The sequence below is a fragment of the Microtus oregoni genome, unplaced genomic scaffold (genome assembly GCF_018167655.1).
Source record: "Microtus oregoni isolate MIOR12 unplaced genomic scaffold, Mior012 000035F_ref0000213, whole genome shotgun sequence".
Taxonomy (NCBI): Eukaryota; Metazoa; Chordata; class Mammalia; order Rodentia; family Cricetidae; genus Microtus; species Microtus oregoni.
The window spans coordinates 23,871,465-23,890,519 of NW_024543094.1; the positions used below are offsets into that span (position 1 = coordinate 23,871,465).

General features: G+C 41.6%; 1 protein-coding gene across 1 annotated transcript in view; it reads left to right on the forward strand.

The window, feature by feature from the left end:
* The window catches only part of Mrc1 (mannose receptor C-type 1), an 88,949-nt gene that overhangs the window by 59,338 nt on the left and 10,556 nt on the right, over positions 1-19,055 (forward strand). The window contains exons 15-24 of the mRNA XM_041630836.1: positions 575-719; positions 2,194-2,235; positions 3,527-3,690; positions 4,971-5,038; positions 6,270-6,370; positions 7,015-7,157; positions 7,863-7,977; positions 12,051-12,217; positions 13,690-13,792; positions 17,967-18,199. Coding sequence (XP_041486770.1) covers positions 575-719; positions 2,194-2,235; positions 3,527-3,690; positions 4,971-5,038; positions 6,270-6,370; positions 7,015-7,157; positions 7,863-7,977; positions 12,051-12,217; positions 13,690-13,792; positions 17,967-18,199 — 1,281 coding nt within the window. The remainder of the gene's footprint in view (positions 1-574; positions 720-2,193; positions 2,236-3,526; positions 3,691-4,970; positions 5,039-6,269; positions 6,371-7,014; positions 7,158-7,862; positions 7,978-12,050; positions 12,218-13,689; positions 13,793-17,966; positions 18,200-19,055) is intronic.

The window sequence follows — 19,055 nt, forward strand, 5'->3', positions numbered from 1 at the left end:
CCAAATTACCCAACCCAGGGCCCCAGCGTGTTTCCCTTTTTCGTTTTGACAAAGGCTGGTTGTTCTGTTGGCCACACTTTATAAGCCCCCTTTCTTCTTTAAGAAGAGTTAATTATTTTTCTGTAGCCTGTGTAATGGAGGGAAAGCTTCCAACAACTTACTGAAATACCATCCCTTAAGAATGGCCTGTAAATCTAGGAAATTACAAGTGCTGGCTGAGAAGTGGGAGTTTCTTGCTAACTTTTTCCTCTATATAAATCCCCCTTCTGTGCCCCATGCATCCACCTCTGTTTAATGAGAATAAAGAAAATGTTCTAAGAATCAATTCCCTGCTCTAGTCAGCTTCAAAAGTTTCCATGTAATAAAAGCTCTTTCTTCCTCACACATGTCCATAAAATGTTCTTCCAGAGTTAAAAGTCAAAAGCAAATGGATGAAAAAATTCAAACATCTATTTTTTCCATTTGGATTTGCACTGATGTGCTATATATATGGTTAATATCTGCAGCCTAATGTTTCTAACAGCATAACGCCCTGGCTTTGTGGTTAAAATAGAGTATAATGTTTCCCATATAGGTTTCTTATGAAAATTGGGCTTATGGTGAGCCAAATAATTATCAAAATGTTGAATACTGTGGTGAACTGAAAGGCGACCCCGGGATGTCCTGGAATGATATTAACTGTGAGCACCTCAGCAACTGGATTTGTCAGATACAAAAAGGTACAAACCCTTCCCCCCTTCTCTTAGATCGCGGAGCTAGTTTTTTAACACTCCCATATGTTCCCTCCGTTGGCACAAACAACAAACAAAAATACCAGCATCAGGGAAGTGTCAGGCCCTTATTTCACAGGATAAGAATGAAGGTGTTGAGTACAGATAAATGTTCCAAAGGAACAGAAGATCAAAAGGCCACCCGAGAATCCTGGATGAGAGTCATGTCCTCAGAAAGGTTCCCACCAGCAGCTGGGACTCTGGCCACACTCTGCCGCTGCAGGGGCGAGTGGTGTAGGAAGGCAATGCAGTTTCGCTTTCTGGAACTTTCACCCTCTGATCGTCTACTTTATCCCTGACTCAGGAAGATGCCCCCTCCAAGTCAGAATATTCCAATGTTCAAAACACCCACTAGGAACCAGCAGTGTGAGGAGGTCCCTGGTGTTAGGGGACGCACCGTATTACTATTTAGGTGACTTGGAAATTACCGCAAAGCCAGGTCAGGAACTGAGGCCAGAGTAGCTGGGTTAGGGCAAAGCAGGAAATGGGGAAACTCACCCTGGACTCAGAACGTACCTAGTTGACCCTATTGCAATAGATGAGCAGAACCACATTGCCCTCTGCTGTTGGGGAATCATGGCCACTGCCCTCATTGTACAGTTAAGAGGCCTGCTCTGTACTGCCCTCTGCTGGCTGTATGTACATGGTTCCCCATTTGGGATTAGCATCCTGAGTTTCCAGAGGACTCAGTGGGCTGCATTTTAGAAGGGGCTCCTCCTGCCAGTGACTCGCAGTGGTCTTTTTATGTTGTTAGTAGTTTTGTTTTACTCTGGCAGATAGAGAAATGTTATCTAGGAGGTTATTACCCGTGCCCTTTTGTCATATTTCAACAAAATCCAGAAAGAAAAAAATACCTTTTAAAAATTCCAGTACGATATACATTTAATGAGAATAAGATTCTTTAAGAAGAATATATTTGTGACTTATCCATATATGACTCACATCAAATGTTTTTAGATAATGAACTGTACATTATTTCCTAGCCACTACTAAAATGTCTATGTGGAAAATTGTTGTATAGTGAACACTGACCACATATCAACAGTTTAAATTTTTCTGTGCTGTTTACAGACATTGGTAATCCCTTATTGTAATTGGAGGCGCTGGGATGAAGACAGTTTAATCCTGTGCTTCGGATTGGAAACTGGGCTCCACGATTCTAAAATTAATATTCTTTTATTTCCTTTATATGGCACTATGTGGGCCCTAGGAAATGCCTTCCCACTTATGGTGGCCACTATTCGATTTATATAAACTTCAGTTCTTCCTTTTTCCTTTCATTCCTTCCCCACAGTGTGATGTGGATCAGAGGGAAGAATGGGGACAAGTGTGGGAAACTGTCAAGGTTTTATTGACACAGGAAAATTCAAAGAGTGGTACTAGCAGATGCTTGATGACTTTATATATTGTTTTTATTTTACAGGGAAAGCATTGCTACCTGAGCCCACACCCGCTCCTCAAGACAGTAGGTGTCTCTGTGTTTTCTGACTTGTTTATTATAGACTTTTCTGACTCCTTTCCCTTTCTAATGAAAAAAAAAAGTATCCTGGGAAGATGGCAGGCAGAGATCTTAGTATCGTAGAGAATTTCATGAAAGGCTGGAGTTTTGTCTCCAGAGAGCAGAACACACATACTGTTGCCCTGCTCACACAATTTCCTGTGACTTCATGAGTCAAGTCCAGGGTTCAGGCATACAACCAATGAATTGTAACTTGATGGCCCCAAACAGCACTATTATTCACTGAAAGTTCTGGAAGTCAGGAATATGAAATTGGTTCTTCTGAGTCCAAGCACAACCCTTCACTCACAGGACCACAATCTCCAGAGGTTCTGGTCAGTTGCCTTTACTATGTTCCTTGAATTCTTTTCTAAATGCCCTCTGGTTCCTTCTTCAAACCAGCCTTGTAGCTTCTTGGTTCAGCTGTCGCGTTGCCTCCTTGTGAATTGGACCTTACCTTCTGCATCCTTCTCTGAGGGCACTTGCATTAGATTTAAAGCCCACCGAGATAATCCAGGATAATCTTTCCTTCTCAGGATCCATATAATCACATTTGCAAGTCCTTTACATTGTAATCTGATGTACATAGGCTCCTAGAATTAGGCCGTAAATGTCTATGTAACCTTTTGCAATATAGAAACATAAAATTCCATGCTTTGAAAGAAGTCTTAGAAGCCTCTTTCTTCATGAAGGAACTGCTTGGTACTCCAATTCTTCTGTGAATAAAATGACTCAGCAGTTAAGAGCTCTGGCTACTCTTCCAGAGGTCTTGAGTTTAACTCCCAACACCCACATGGTATAATGGGATCTGTTTCTCCCTTCTTGTGTGCATGAAGACAGAGCACTCATAAACATAAAATGATAAATAAATAAATAAATAAATGTTTAAAAAGTCATTTTTTTGTAGTGGGTTGAAATCTGAGTTTTCATAGCCTTCATGTCTTGATCTTCAAACATTGCAGGCACCTCGTCTTCCTAGCTAGTCTTTCCTGCCAATGAGAGTAATGCCAGGAGTTCTTTTACCCACTAACAACCCATGGGTCTTACTTAGGAAGACAAACAGGTCAGTCTTTATAGAATTGGCAGAAGGTAGATATAGGTATTTGACATGGACCAATCAGTCTACCCCTGACCTAGACATTCTGCATATTCTGGACTCTGACAGTGGTTCATATTATAGCTCTCTCCCCTACTTACCATATTCTTTAATTTATCTAAATGAAAAATATCGTCTTTTCCTATGACTTTCTTTCATCAGATCCACCGGTTACTGCAGATGGATGGGTTATTTACAAAGACTATCAGTATTATTTTAGCAAGGAGAAGGAAACCATGGACAACGCACGGGCATTTTGCAAGAAGAATTTTGGTGATCTTGCTACTATTAAAAGTGAAAGTGAAAAGAAGTTCCTGTGGAAATATGTAAGAGCATGGTTAAGAGGAGAACGTGCTATAAACAGAGATGATCCCTGAAATTGGTACCCTAGAACAACATGTTATAAACAAGCACGATCCCTGAAACTCGTACCTGAGAACAGCAGGTTATAAAGAGAGATAATCTCTGAATTTGGTACCTGAGAATGTACTTTCAATTTTATGTACTAAATTTGAAGTTGAGGGTAAATGATTAAAGTTCCTGGGGCCTTGAGACAGGGCCATAAGTCTAAGCATTGTGACAATCCCTTCGAGTTTGTGAATTTAATTTTCAAGGATTGTATCTTAACTAATTATGTCTCAATCCTAGACCACATGCATAATAAGCAGTATGATTACTAATTAAAAGTCTATCTTTCTAGGATAAAATTATTAGTGAACAGAGAGTGCAGTTTTATTATTCTGATAAAAACCTCAGTTGTATCCAGGTGGTCAGCTATTCCTGAATGGGTAATGTTTTCCTCTTGTGCTTGGTTGAGTAACTTTTGACTAAAACAAAAACACAAACAGAACACTACATGTGACTTCCTTATCATTTGCCAGAGAGGAAGTGGGGAGAATAGCAGAAAATGAATTTATCAGTATTTAAAGAAAAAGTTCACTTGCCCTCAAAGATAGCAAGATATAGCTTACATTATCATCTTTGTGATTTGCTTTGCTTTGAAACTCTCAGGATACAGCCTAATGTTGCAAAAGGCTTATCTGGAAAAGATGCTACATACTAAATCCTTAGGTGTGAAAAAGTGTTACTTTTGATGTACAAATCCAACTGCTTATTTTTATTTATTTATTTTTTATTTTTTCTGTTTTTCAAGACAAGGTTTCTCTGTAGCTTTAGAACCTGTCCTGGAACTAGCTCTTGTAGGTTAGACTGGCCTTGAATTTACAGAGATCCACCTGCCTCTGCCTCCTGAGTGCTGGAATTAAAGGCATGTGCCATCACCTCTTGGCCCCTCTGCCTTTTTTGTTGTTGTTGTTGTTGCTGTTTTGATTTTTATTGAGCTCTACATTTTTCTCTTCATTGCCCATTTTTAAAGGGTTTTTAGCCATCAACTGTAATAAACATTTGGCATTATAATGAGTGACTTAAGACATTTGCTTTGTAAATGGAGATTACTGCATTGTGAGAACACTCTTTTCATCTTCATGCATATAATTCTACAGTATTTCTGCATGAGATCCTCCTTGGAAAACACATGTGTAGCCTTTATCTGAGAAGCTGCTTAGTAGATGACTGTAAACTGTATATGCAAACTTTCATGTTCTAGATGAACAAGAATGGCGGACAGTCACCATATTTTATTGGCTTGTTGATCAGCTTGGATAAAAAGTTCATGTAAGTAAATCAGGCTAAAGCGCTTTATGGTGGAGAACCAGTAAACACCTAGGGATTGTTTTGAGACTCTTTCTTGCCGAATGCATTAAAAGTTCTATAGCAATCTGAATCTCAAAAAGTAAAACCCTCTAAAATATGAAAGGAAACCCATTTAAGATTATTGTATTAAGAATTCCAGTGTTGTTAATTATCAAAAAGCACAAAATTGGATTTAACTTCATAAAGCTAGTCTTTATTTTAGGGTCCTCAGCCATCAATAAATCATTGACTAAGAACATGTGGCAAATAGAGGTGAATACTACATTTATTTTTAAAATTGCAATCCTTTTTGGACCAGTGCTGGTACACAGAACTGAATGTCCCTTTTTCTTTGCTCCAACTTACAGCAATGTATTTGAGTTGACTGTGAAACTTTCCTCTCAGAAGAGCAGACTTGCTGCTTTATTAGACACCAGGATCATGAATGGCTGAACTGGAAGGAGGGAACTATTATATCTTGGGGATTTCTTTCTATGTTCATTAATACATTCTCCTGAATTTTAAGAGCAGATGAGTCTATCTGCTCTTCATACAGCTGTCTTAGTGACATACATTCTGTGTGACTTTGATTGCTCTCTTTGACCAACGGAGACCTAAAGTCAAGCTTGTAATTTCTAGGATATAGAGACATTCGATGTCCCTATGGAAGAACACCCATTTGATCATCTCTAAAATAAGAGGGCTGATTGTTGTGATTTATCTTCTTATCAGTTTTCAGAGGCCTTGAATTTCTGCGACTTATGAAAATAGTCATTGTGTGTATATATATATATACATATACATATATACATAAACATATATACCTCTTCGGGTCTATCAAAAGCTTGTTCTGAGGAGAGCAAAGAGGGTGGACCAGCATTCAGTATTCACACCATTCTGGGGCATCTTCTTAGTAGATTCTTTTGTGGAATATGGAATCCCCAAATAAAGACAGATTATAGTTTAAAAGATTAAATCTAACTGTGGTTGTTTGTAAACTTGACCTGAAGGTATCAGGGTCACTGCAGAGGAACACAAGGGATGCTAAGCACAGGCATTTGGGAGTTCCTGCTAGTTTCTTTCAGTTCCCCTTCTGTTTGTTAAGCGTGCTATGCTCCCTTCATCTTGATGCCCTTGTCCTCCCCATCTCTAAGTTGTAGCCAGTCGCTTTTGTGGCTGAACTGATGAAAACTGCTTTAATTTTCTTTTCTAGTTGGATGGATGGAAGCAAAGTAGATTTTGTGGCTTGGGCTACAGGGGAACCCAACTTCGCCAACGATGATGAGAACTGTGTTACCATGTACACAAACTCAGGTAGGACATGCACACATCTTACTGAACTTGCTTTGGGGTGTGGTGTGCTGCATTCTTTGTATCTTTAGGTTAACAGTAACAGGCAGTGCACTTACATAGGAACACAACAGAGACTCCCAATTTTATCAAGATAACGGTTCAGTTTGCAAAGGTAAATTTATCAGGATGCTCATGAGTCAGCTAAAAAATGACACATCATCCTATTTCTTCCAAATTGTGAGACATTTTTAATGTTCTTATGTGAGGAAAAGACCTAAACTGTGCTCATAACGACCTTTCTCTCTCTCTAGTCTTTTTCATCCCATGAAATGGGAATGTTGATGCAATTCATCTTTTGTTGACAAGATTATATGAAGTATCACCTATAGCTGAACACATACTAAGTATTTTGACTATTGATAATTAATAATTTAATAATATATTGCAACACCAAGATCCTTCTCAGCACATAGGAACCTTTCTACAAAAAATGAACTCTTATGAGCTAAGCAGAACTAAGAGATTTCAAAGGCTCTTCTAGTAATGTATAAAAGTAAGGGAAATTTATTCAGAACCATGTTTTTGAGACTCCTTGGATGTTGTGTCTTTGAAGATATGTTTTACCTAAGAGCATATAGATGTACCTTGACTGTTCTCCTTTTCAGGATTCTGGAATGACATCAACTGTGGTTTTCCAAATCACTTCATCTGCCAGCGACAAAACAGCAGCATCAATGCCACCGCCGTTCCTACCACACCCCCGACACCAGGGGGCTGCAAGGAAGGTTGGCATTTGTACAACAACAAGGTATCAGCGAAGCTAATCTCAGTCTTGGCATTGGTATCAGTTGCTTTTCTTGTTGATGTAAGCAGATACGCAGTAGAAACAAGAGAGATTTGGGCTCCCTGCTTAGAGGACAGAGTCTATCAGAGCAGAGCAGGTGGAGCAAACTGACTCCATGGAGGTGGAGCATGTGGTAGAGGCCCTCACACCTTAGTAGATGGAAAAGCAAAGGACTGGAAGAAGGTCCAGCCGTACCCTGAAGGCCTACCTCTAGTGTCCTTCAGCTGGGCCCATGTCCCAAAGACTATATATTCTTCAAAAACTGGTACCATCAGCTGGGGACCAAGTGCCTATGGGGAGCATCCCCCCCCCAAACCCCAACAGCGCTGTTCATTGTGGAACAGTGACAGATGCCAGTATTCCTGCCTTCTTCATACTCCATCAATCTAGGATGATTTTTATAAGAAAAACTGGAGATTCCTATCACAGATTCTAAATGGAAAGTAAATACTTGAGGTATTATTGAAAGAGTTGTACCCTTTATCTCAAGGGGAAAGTAAAACTCTGCAAAGAAAATCTTTGGCTTATTAAGCTGACTTATTTTTTTTTAATCCTCATTTGGTCTTGAGAAAATTGTATTTAGCAATGATTTTCATGCATAATTTGATTCCTTGATGTGAAGTTTGTTATCCATGGCTAAAACCTCTGCTTTGTCCTCCCCTTCCATAGTGCTTTAAAATTTTTGGATTTGCTGAAGAGGAAAAGAAAAACTGGAAAGATGCACGAAAAGCTTGCATAGCACTTAAAGGAAACCTGGTGTCCATAGAGAACGCGAAAGAGCAAGGTATGCAGGTTATGTTCCTGTCAGTAATGAATATGTATGTAAATTTGCCTTTAAAGAGATAGACTATTGCTTATCATAACTGACAAATTTTTCTAGAAAAGGAGCCTGTGGGGAAAATCCTATAATTCCTTATTAAGAGTGATTTTGTTTAGCATTAGATAAAACTGAGGTCTTAATGTGAACTTTGAACAAATGCAGGAAAAAGCTTTTGATGAGACACAGGCTAAACTGGAGCTATGGAAGTGTCTGGCAAGAGAACATTCACCACAACCACAGAAAACTGTGAAGGTCATTCTTCTGTTAAAAGAGATTGGAGCTGGGAAACAGCTCAGTCAGTAAGAAGCATGGGGCCCTGAGGTCACCTGTGTTCAGAACCTGGGGTGGTGACATACGTGTGAAGTCCCAACACTGGTAGATAAAGGAAAAACCCTAACGATTTCCTGGCCAGCCAGCTTTATGAAACATACAGTCTCTAGGCCAGTGAGGGACCCATTTTCAAAAAACCACAGGTGGCTGGTTCCTGAGGAGAAACACAGAGGTACCACCTGGTCTCAATTCACATGCCCACATCCATGGACACACAGACTTTCTTTCTTCTACACAGACAGAAAGGCACTGACCATGCTTGCATGACTTTGAGGGACTTCCCTTGCTGAATAGGTATGCTAGTTAAGTTATGATTTGTGCTTCAAGGATGATGTGGAATAAGTCCGGGAGATTCAGACCTAACCGTTGTAGGGTTTGAAACCACAGCAATTCAGTCATGGATCAGAGACCCTCAGGTTAAACACTTTGAGAAAGAGAACCCATGGTCTTTGAAGGGTCACCCTATTTGGACCTAAGGGGAAGCGCTGGGCCATTGAGTGACAGTTGCAGAGAAATACATTGAGGTTCAAAACCAGAAAGCTTTGTCAGTAGCCAGGACTGATGAGATACATTGTCTCACAAGATGGACTAGGTTTTCAAAGAATTTTGAAATGTTGAAGTTGGACATGCTCAAGAGGACACCATAGAGCCACATACACTGGCCAGCACGCTGTGTACAGAAAAAGTCCAATAGAGGTTTGCTGTGATTTTAAATTTATAAGAAGGTTGTAGGGAAAAAAATTAGACTAGATAGTCTCTAACATCTCTTTTAGTTGGATAGGTCTCTGTGTATGTATGTGTGTGTGTGAGAGAGAGAGGGAGAGGGAGAGGGAGAGAGATTGCAGGCATGTTTATCATCACATCCTGCTTTCACATGGTTTGGGAGAACCAAACTTGAGTCCCCACTCTTACTGTTTCCTATCTCCATCCACAGAGCATTTTTAGTTTTCATAATCAATATTTAAAATTTTGAATAAGTACAGGAAAGGAGACCTGGAAACCTATGTGTTGCTCTCGCAGATGCTTGCTCTGTTAATGCGCAGATGTGCACTCTCTTCGAACACACTCTACATGAAACCAACCAAGCTTCCACAGGAATCTTTGACACGTTCACCAGCTGTTCCGACACCCAAAGCAAAGGGTCAAACCACAACACCCGATACGAGAACAGAGCATTCGCGTTTCTCCAGCTGGCTTACCACATTTATTGCCTCAGCTACCCCACAGAGAAACACAGTAATGGACTTCCTCTGTCCACCACAAAGTGCTGGTTGCTGGCATAACAGAATTAGAACCTGAGCAGTAGAGACGTGCAGAAGGAAACAATTTTCAGATAAAATAACATTATTCCTGGCAAAACAGACGCATGTTGTTGAATTCTTAATGTGGCTGTTGGCATAAGAAGTCAGTGCTGTGTGCTCCCTGATAGAACTGTTCCACACCGCTTTTCAAATTGAGCGTAAGGCAAAAGTTCCGATCTTATTTAGGTAACACATAAAACCAAAATGAATATCAATCTTTGCTCTTAGTTCACTAAAGAGTATTGGAAGAAGAACGTTTTGGGGTATTTTTATTTTTAATTGAGGAAAAAGTCTATCTGAGCTAGGCTCTCCTATTTGAAAGCACAGCACTGATTCAGCATGGGCTGTTCTTCAGAATTGTTTGTTCATGTGCAATCAAGTGATTATGTTTCTGAAGACTTTATTTTGCACTTTTAAAATAAGATTTATTTTTATCTGTGTGTAAAGCCACATGCACAGGACTTCCTGCAGAGGCCAGAAGCAGGTGTTGGATCCTTTGAGGCTGGAGTTACAGGTAGTTGTAAACTACCCAGTGTAGACACCAGAGACTGAACGTTGGTCTTCTGAAAATGTAGCAAGTACCCTCAACCACAGAGCCACCTCTCTAGCCCCCTGCATTTTCTATCAGAGTACTCAAATGCTGAGCCATTTCATTTCTTGTCCATATTCGGGGACATATGTTGCTGCTCCAGTAAACAGTCCGTCTAGCTGACCATCCTGACTCAGGTGGGGATGGTGGGTTCAAGAGGCAGCTGCTGAGAGAGGCATAGGCAGGCTGAAAGGAAGGTACCGGGCATCTGGACACTGAAATCTTTTGTTGTTTCTGGTTGTCTTTTCCTCTCCTCTCTGCCACAGAACAGATACAACAAAAAGCCGTAGTGTTCTATATATTCTAGATCTTCTAATTCTATGATATGAGCTTTTTAGGTCAAGGAAGTCTGGGTCTGTGCATTTCTATTAGGTGGCCAATGGCCCCCAGGAACTGCTTGCCTGGATGGATACCAATTAGGTAACCCTTGCTTGGGTATCCTGTGATACTTAAAATTTGGGAACAGGATGCCTCTCGCTTTGATAAATGGTGTTGATTTTCACGACTTTCTAGTTGGAAATTATTGCCATCAGATTATTTTATTTATAGAATCAGGACAGTTGATAATTTATAGGATTTTTTTTTTGGTAGAGAGGGAGAAGTAGAGCAGACAGAAACCAGGGCCTTGCCCCTGTTGTATCTCAGTTACCTCTTCATCTTTGAAATAGGACCATGTTAAATTGCCCAGGATGATCTTAAATTCATTCTGTAGTTCAGAGGATACTAAACTTATGATCCTGCTACCTCAACCTCGAGAATGCTGGGATACAGTTCTCTACCACCTGTGCTCTGGTTGCAAGGAATCCCACATCCTCTCCTGGCCTCTGTAGGCACCTCAACACATGTGACCATTACATTCAAGCTCATACGAGCACATATGCACACACACACACATACGCACCAAATCATAGCAGCATTGTTTGTCATAACCAGAACCTGGAAACAACCTAAATGCCCCTTGACTGAAGAATGGATAAGGAAAATGTGGTACATTTACACAATGGAGTACTACACAGCAGAAAAAATAATGACATCTTGAATTTTGCAGGCAAATGGATGGAGCTAGGAAACATCATATTGAGTGAGGTAACCCAGACCCAGAAAGATAATTATTATATGTACTCACTCATAAGTGGTTTTTAAACATAAATTAAAGAAAACCAGCCTACAATTCACAATCCCAGAGAACCTAGACGACAATGAGGACCCTAATAGAGATGTACATGGATCTAATCTACATGAAAAGTAAAAAAAGACATCTCCTGAGTATATTTGGGAGCACGGGGACCATGGGAGAGGGTTGAAGAGGAGGGGAGAGATAGGGAAGGGAGCAGAGGAAAATGTATAGCTTAATGAAATCAATAAAAAATAAACTCTTAAAAATGAAAACACAATGTAGCATCATAGGCTGAATTAGATGAGTATGCTCCTTTTACAGACCAATAGGCAGCCAGAGCCCATATTGAGGTATCCAATATGAAGAGGGGATGCGGGATGAATTCGAGACTTATTTAGCTCTTCTCTGGTGCTGTTGGGTAGAATATAGCTATTCCAACAGTCGGAAGTGGTTATATACAGTCCAGAGTTGTAAGAAAGATGTTGAAGTTCTAAACTCAGTTGCTGATGTGTTATGAAGATTAGACACTCTATTTTCATGCTTTCCTTTTGGAAATAGTAACAAAAAGGCTTGACTTTTGTGCCCAGTATTTTGAAATTAATGTATTTGTGTGTGTGTGTGTGTGTGTGTGTGTGTGTGTGTGTGTGTTTGGACTGTTTACTATTCCAAGTTTAAAATCACCTTGTATTCTCTCTTTCAGCATTTATTACCTATCATATGAAAGACTCCACTTTTAATGCCTGGACCGGGCTGAATGATGTCAATTCAGAACACACATTCCTTTGGACAGATGGGCGAGGAGTGCATTATACAAACTGGGGGAAAGGCTACCCTGGTGGAAGAAGAAGCAGCTTGTCTTATGAAGATGTGAGAATAGTTTTCAGATCACCTCCCCATACCCTCTTCGTGTGCATAAAGCATCTTATTAATTTTCTGTGAACGACCCACCAGACTTCTCCTTCCTGCGTTCTGTTTTTGCACGGCTTAAAGGAAGGGCTGTAGGTTTAGTTAAGAACCATTCTCAGGCAGTAAGCAGTAGAAACGCAACTTCACTCTGAGCCTCACTGGTACTCGGGACAAGAACATGAACCTATGGTTTTGATTGCACCACCTGCCCCTCATCTCTGGGGTGCTGACCTGGAAGTCGTCACTGCTTTTGAGGACATACTCGGTGTCATCGCCATTCCTCATCCTGTATTTACAGAACACGTGGTCTGTCAAATGCCATGCTAAGTGCTTCTATACATTACCATATAGACTGTTGCTTCTCTACCTTCCTTAAAAAAACTTTACTCCAGTCTTATATCATTGAACAACCAATTGGCTGATATCAAACATCACCATAGAGATAAGAACAGCAGGAGAACATATGAGTGTGTTTTGATCTCATGAAATTCTTAAACCAGAGCAAAGTCTTCTATTAGAAATGAGATAATAGAGAAATAAGAGTGTAACAGGATAGGGTCAGCTGCCCAATACAGGAAGGGGGGCAGCATCGTGCATAGGGTGTCTCTATTGGTGGGCACATACCTATGGGGCTCTTCTTCGTGTCGGACACTGCCAATGTATGACATATGTATGGGGGCGGTGACTGTGGAGAAGAATCAGTGGAGGGGAAATTTTTCAAAAAACTTAAACCATAGTTATCAGAAAAACTAAAGAGGTCGATTATGACAGCCATGCTAGGTGAGTGGGCGGAACAAAGTCATCCTGGAAAAGGCCAGGTGTGTCTGGGAATGAGTAAATGGCTCTGAGAGCAACGAGAGTCTTTATGTTAGAAAAGAAGTCAGAATAAGCTTGGAGTAAGCAGACCTGAGAGGACCTGAGAGGTCCTATGACGGTCTGTGTGGTGTTTGTGTGTGTGTGTGTGTGTGTGTGTGTGTGTGAGAGAGAGAGAGAGAGAGAGAGAGAGAGAGAGAGAGAGAGAGAGCAAAGAGTAACGCTGCACAGAGAAATGATCTGACCAGCGTGCATGGCCATTAACTTGATGGCCACATCCACGGTAGATACATTCATTCTCTTGTTGAGTCGGTGGATTTTTTTCTTGGCAGAAATTATTTATCCTGATTGTGTAAATGAGGGCTGAAAACTTCCTGAGGTTGAAAGTAGCAGAGCACAGTAGGAGAGTGACAGAGAAGGAAAGTTCAGGTGTGAGGGGTCTACCTGGGGTAGGACAGCAGCCCGGAAAGCCATGCTGGCTTGAGTACTCTGCACAGAAGTATTACCTGAAAAACTGTAACTGAGGAATAATGAAGGCATGTTTCCCTGTTAAGGAACTGACTTAAATAATTATTAATTTGTGTGTGTTGTTTTCTCTTTCCTTATCCACAAATGTACAGGCTGACTGCGTTGTTGTGATTGGTGGCAAATCTCGAGAGGCGGGGTCGTGGATGGATGACACCTGTGAGAGCAAGCAGGGCTATATTTGCCAGACGCCACCCGGTAAGTCCTGCCAAGCCCCACCTGACCGATTCTCACCAGCAAGGGCTGGATGTTCACATGTGTTCTCAAAAGGAGGGCTATTTCCTTGTCTATTAGTAGTTTGTTGGTTTGTTTTTTTTTTTTTTTTTTTTTGGTTTTTTGAGACAGGGTTTCTCTGTAGCTTTGGTGCCTGTCCTGGAACTAGCTCTTGTAGACCAGGCTGGCCTCCAACTCACAGAGATCCGCCTGCCTCTGCCTCCCAAGTGCTAGGATTAAAGGCGTACGCCACCACCGCCCGGCTTGTTGGGGTTTTTTTGAAACTTTAATCCACACAAGCCCATGACAGACAAAAGAAGTGGGTCTCCCTCTCCCCAAACAGGTGGTATTTTGTTTACTTTATTTACAAATCTACTCCCTTATCATTTCAGAAAGTTATGTGCAAATTAAACTTACATAAAAAGAAATCATTAGAAATTTGGAATGTATGCCAGTCAGTTTTTTTTTTCTTTTTGTGACTCTGAGCAAATGCCCAGTGGAATCAACATGAAGCAGGAAGGTTGTTTTGGCTCTGTGCTTCAGAGGTTCCTGCTTGGTCTCCACATTCCTTCAGGCCTGTGGCAATGCGGAACGCAATGTGGAGCATGCTATGGACAAACCCGTCCAGGTTGTGGAGGCTGGGAAACAAAAGAGAAAGAGAGGAAGGGCTAAGACCCCTTTGAGGGCACTATCCCAAGTGACAGCTGTCTGCCCTTAAGATCCATCTCCAACGCTCCTCTTCTCAGTGGTGCCTGGAGCTTTTGAAAAGCACACAATGGAGCTGGAGAGATGTCAGGGCAGTGGTACAGGATCCAGGTTCCGGTCCCAGCACCCACAAAGTGGCTCACAACCATCTGTAACTCCAGTTCCAGGGAACCCAACACCTTCCGGCTTCTATGAGCACTGCACATGGTATATAGACATGCATGCATAAAAAACACCCACGTACAGAAAATAAAATTTAAAATAAACATTGCCTAAGATCTAACCATATAGAAACAATCTCCCAAAATTTCTGTAGCGTTTCTTCCTCCCCTACTGCACAGATATTGTTAAGAATAAGAGAACTGGACAGAAAAATCAAACTTCCTGATTGTGTGTAGATTCTGTGAAATGATCCTTTTTTTTTTTAAAGCTTCACTTCAAGCTTCATTTAGTGCTTTTAATGGTCCAAAAATTTCCGATGGAATGGCTCCCAGATCTCCTTAGGCTAGGAGTTTTAATGTTCCATACAAGATGTGACAGTTTTAGGAGTCTGTTGGGGTTCCTTGGTCAAATGGCCCTGTACCAACACAAGATGGCAGCAGCAGAGGAGAGGGAGGTGGTTAAAGAGAAAAAAAGTTGGGCTATGTGGAACAGGTTAGAGGATTGGCCCAGCATAGCACGAATTCTAATTTGTCTTAATAATAAAAATCCAGAGTCATAGATAGGGGTTAATGCTGAAAAATTAGAGAAGCAGAGCAGCCAGCCACTCGTTCTTACTTCTACTGAATCCTCAGACCAAAGGGAGATCCTGTCCCTATGAATCCTCAGACTAAATTTTCAGAGCTCCTATCTCCTCCCACCGTATATCCCTCTCTCCACCCAGCCATATCACTCCTGTCTCCACATCTGTAGTGCTGGGATTAAAGGTGTGAGCTCTGTTTCTCTTTTAGACTGGTTTACTTTTGTGTAGCCTTGGGTTTCCTTGAACTCACAAAGAACTGTCTACGTTTGTCTCCTGAGTGCTGGGATTAAAGGTGTGCACCACCACTGCCTGGCCTCTATGGTTAACTAGTGTGGCTAGCTCCACACTCTGATCTTCAGGCAAGCTTTATTTGTTACAGCACAAAGCATCACCACAGCCCAGACAGAACCCGTAGGCAAGGGTAGTTAGAAGTGAAGGCCACTGATTACTTTTCTATAAAGACCCAAGTATCTGAAGTGTGATGACCACACAATATCTACTAAGATTCTTCCACCCTCTCGTGGTGAGGGACAACGTTAGTTCATATGTCAGCAAATGAAAGTGGCTGCTTTCCAATAAAATTTTATAGGCATAAATGTGATTTTTATACAATGTCAAGAAATATCCATCATTTGTCCCTCCCTACCCCTGTCAGTGAAATGTAGCTTATGTGTTATAAAACCAGAGAAAAGATCAGATTTAGCTCTTAGTCTGCTGGGCTCTGCCCCAGGGTATCATCTGAGGCTGCTAGGAACAGCCTCTGTTTTCTGTGTCTTAAGTGGCTTAATGTTCACATAGAAAATAGCAATTAGGGTTCCCTGCCCTGTGGGATGTCCAAGGACCAACCACCTCCATCCAGGTCTAGTAAGGTGAGCATCCAAACTGCCTAGGCTCCCACAAAGCCAGTACATGCAGTAGGATCAGACTTGATTGGGGGAAGGGGAGGGAAATGGGAGGCGGTGGCGGGGAAGAGACAGAAATCTTTAATAAATAAATAAATTAAAAAAATGATCTAAGTGGGCCAGCAAGGCGCATTTCCAAAACCCAAGTTTTGTAGATATATAAAGGGTTAAGTATTTTATGAGAAAATTAATCTCCGTTTGAAAGTAAACTGGAGTTTTAAAAGTGAAAAAAAAAAAAAGAAAATAGCAATTAGAAGCCCAGGCAGGGACACTGCAGAAGTGAGCATAGCATTTGAAAAAACCTTGTCTTAGAGGGTCTCTATGCCTCAGTATTAGTTTAGATAAGGCAGCGCCAGTCCCTACAGGGGTATTGCAGGAAAATTATATAGACATAAAGGTGAAATCATGGAAGGGCTGGAGGGGTCAGAAGATATTCTCTTAAAAACAAGGCATTTTTATTTTATGTGTATATTGCTCATGTGCATGTGTGTGTACCAAGTGCAGGCAGTGATGAGAAGAACAGAAAAGGCATCAGGTACCCGGTGATCAGAGTTACAAACCCAGGACCTCTGCAAGGGCCACACCTGCTCTTGACCATTGACTGGGTCATCTCTCCAGCCCCAGAAGATGCTCTTGATCATGACATTCGACCCCGAGAGGAAAGCAGGGATTAATGATGAGAGGGAAATATGTATTTCTTAACTTGTAGCATCAAATTTTTATCGGGGCACTAGGCACAGTGGACTTGCAGGTCTTTTTACTGAGACACTTGTTCATATGTGCATATATTCTTTAAACAAATTTTAATTTAATTTATGTGTATGGGTGATCTATTTATTTGCATGTCTGTACATCAAGTGCATGCCTGGTGCTCGTGGGAGTCAGAAGAGGGCATCTGATTCCTTCCCTGGAACTGATGTTCTTGATGGCTGTGGTCTACTGTGTAGGTGCTGGGAACTGACCCTGGATCCTCTGCAAGAATAACCAGTGTTCTTAACTGCTGAGCTTTTCCTCTAGGCCCATATATATTAAACAGTTTTTGAAGTGTATGAAATATATATGCAGGCATAAACATACTGTGTATGTATATGTACAGTACATATGTACTTTAATCAGACATACTAATTAAAGAATACAACTTTGTGGGCTGGGCAGATAGCTCAGTCAGTAATTTTTTTTTCAAGAGAGGGTTTCTCTGTTTATGTCTGGCTGTTCTGCAACTTACACTGTAGATCATGCTGGCCTCGAACTCACAGAGATCCACTGGCCTCTGACTCCCTAAGTGTGGGGATTAAAGGTGTACACCAGCTCCACAGCCTGGCTTATTATTGTGTTTTCCTTGCAAACATAAGGACCTGAGTTCTACCTTCAGAACCAAAATTAAAAATAGGTGAAGTGCCACTCACTTGTCACCCCAGCAGTGCGGAAGAAGAGACAGGTGACTCACTGGGGCTCACACTATTTGGGGGATTTCAGGTCAGCGAGAGGCCATTTCTCATAATCAAGGTGTTGGTTCCTAGGGGAAAAACTGGGTTTGACTTCTGGCTCTGCATACACATCACATGCATATATATGTGCACCCACGTACGTGTGCTCCTGTACACAGATGAATGTACCCAAAAATGCACCTATGTACCCAGACACAGAGATATTAGCTTTCTGTTGTAAAAAGTCTGGTGAAAGTACTTACAAGCCCTGCGAGACTGAATGTGTTGACTTCTATGATAGATGGGCTTGGGAGTCATATATGCTGAAGGTGCTCAATCACTGCTCGTTGATAATGCTAATGGAAACAATCTCTCTGTTCTAGACCCTTCCTTGCCCGTTTCTCCAACCACAGCTCCAACAGATGGCTTTGTGAACTATGGCAAAAGCAGCTATTCCCTCATGAAACTGAAGTTACCGTGGCACGAAGCAGAGCAGTATTGCCAGAATCATGCTTCCCTGCTGGCTAGCATTCTAGACCCCTACAGTAACGCATTTGCATGGATGAAAATGCATCCATTTAATGTCCCCATATGGATTGCCCTGAACAGCAACTTGGTAAGATACTAGAAACATTAACAGCTTGGCACAATTAATAAATTATGGTCCGATATGTTTCCTTCTGTTTCTTCAGCTGAACATTTGCATGGGTGCCACTGCTGTCACTGGTCTAGTGACCTAGTGATATGTGTCAGAAGCCAAGCTGAGAAGTCTCTGGTATTCACTATAATTGTCTTTGAATGTATCCAGAAGTTTATTATACATCTAAACAACTTTATGCATTTGTTTATTTCTTTTCAGTGTCATGGTTACATAACTGGGCCATGAGAATTAAGAAAGTAGGTCAGGAGCATAGGAAACGGGGGATGGGGGATGGGATGTTTTACTTTTTGTTGCAAAACATTCTAGAATTGTTACGGCCGCCAGACTTATGGAGCATCCATCTATGTGTGAGAAGTGTTTCACTGCCGTCCCATCCTTTAATTCCACAGCAGACAGATCAGGGATGGTGGAGAACCGGGACAGAGGGAGGGATGGGGCTCTGGACTGAGCGAGGCAACAGAGTAGCCAAGAGGCTCTGGAGACAGATCTTCCTGACTCCTTTACCCCACCTGTCATTCCTAGCAATCACCAAGTGGCTAGCAAACCAGCAAACAGTGTTGCCGGAGGTCCTGGGGTAGAGGAGTGGATCAGGTGGGCTTCTTAGAGTAACTCGGTCCTTCTTTTCTGCAGGACTGGGGTCCAACCTGGGGCCTCATGAGAGCTCCACCCTCATCCCAAGATACTCACCAGTTTTAGCCATACCCCAGAGTGGCAGGAGCTGAGGAAGGCTGCCCGAAAGAATGCAAAGAAAAGGGAGCTGTAAAAACTGGACAGTGGGCTAGGGTCAGGTTTTACAGAGCTTTCCTTTGAG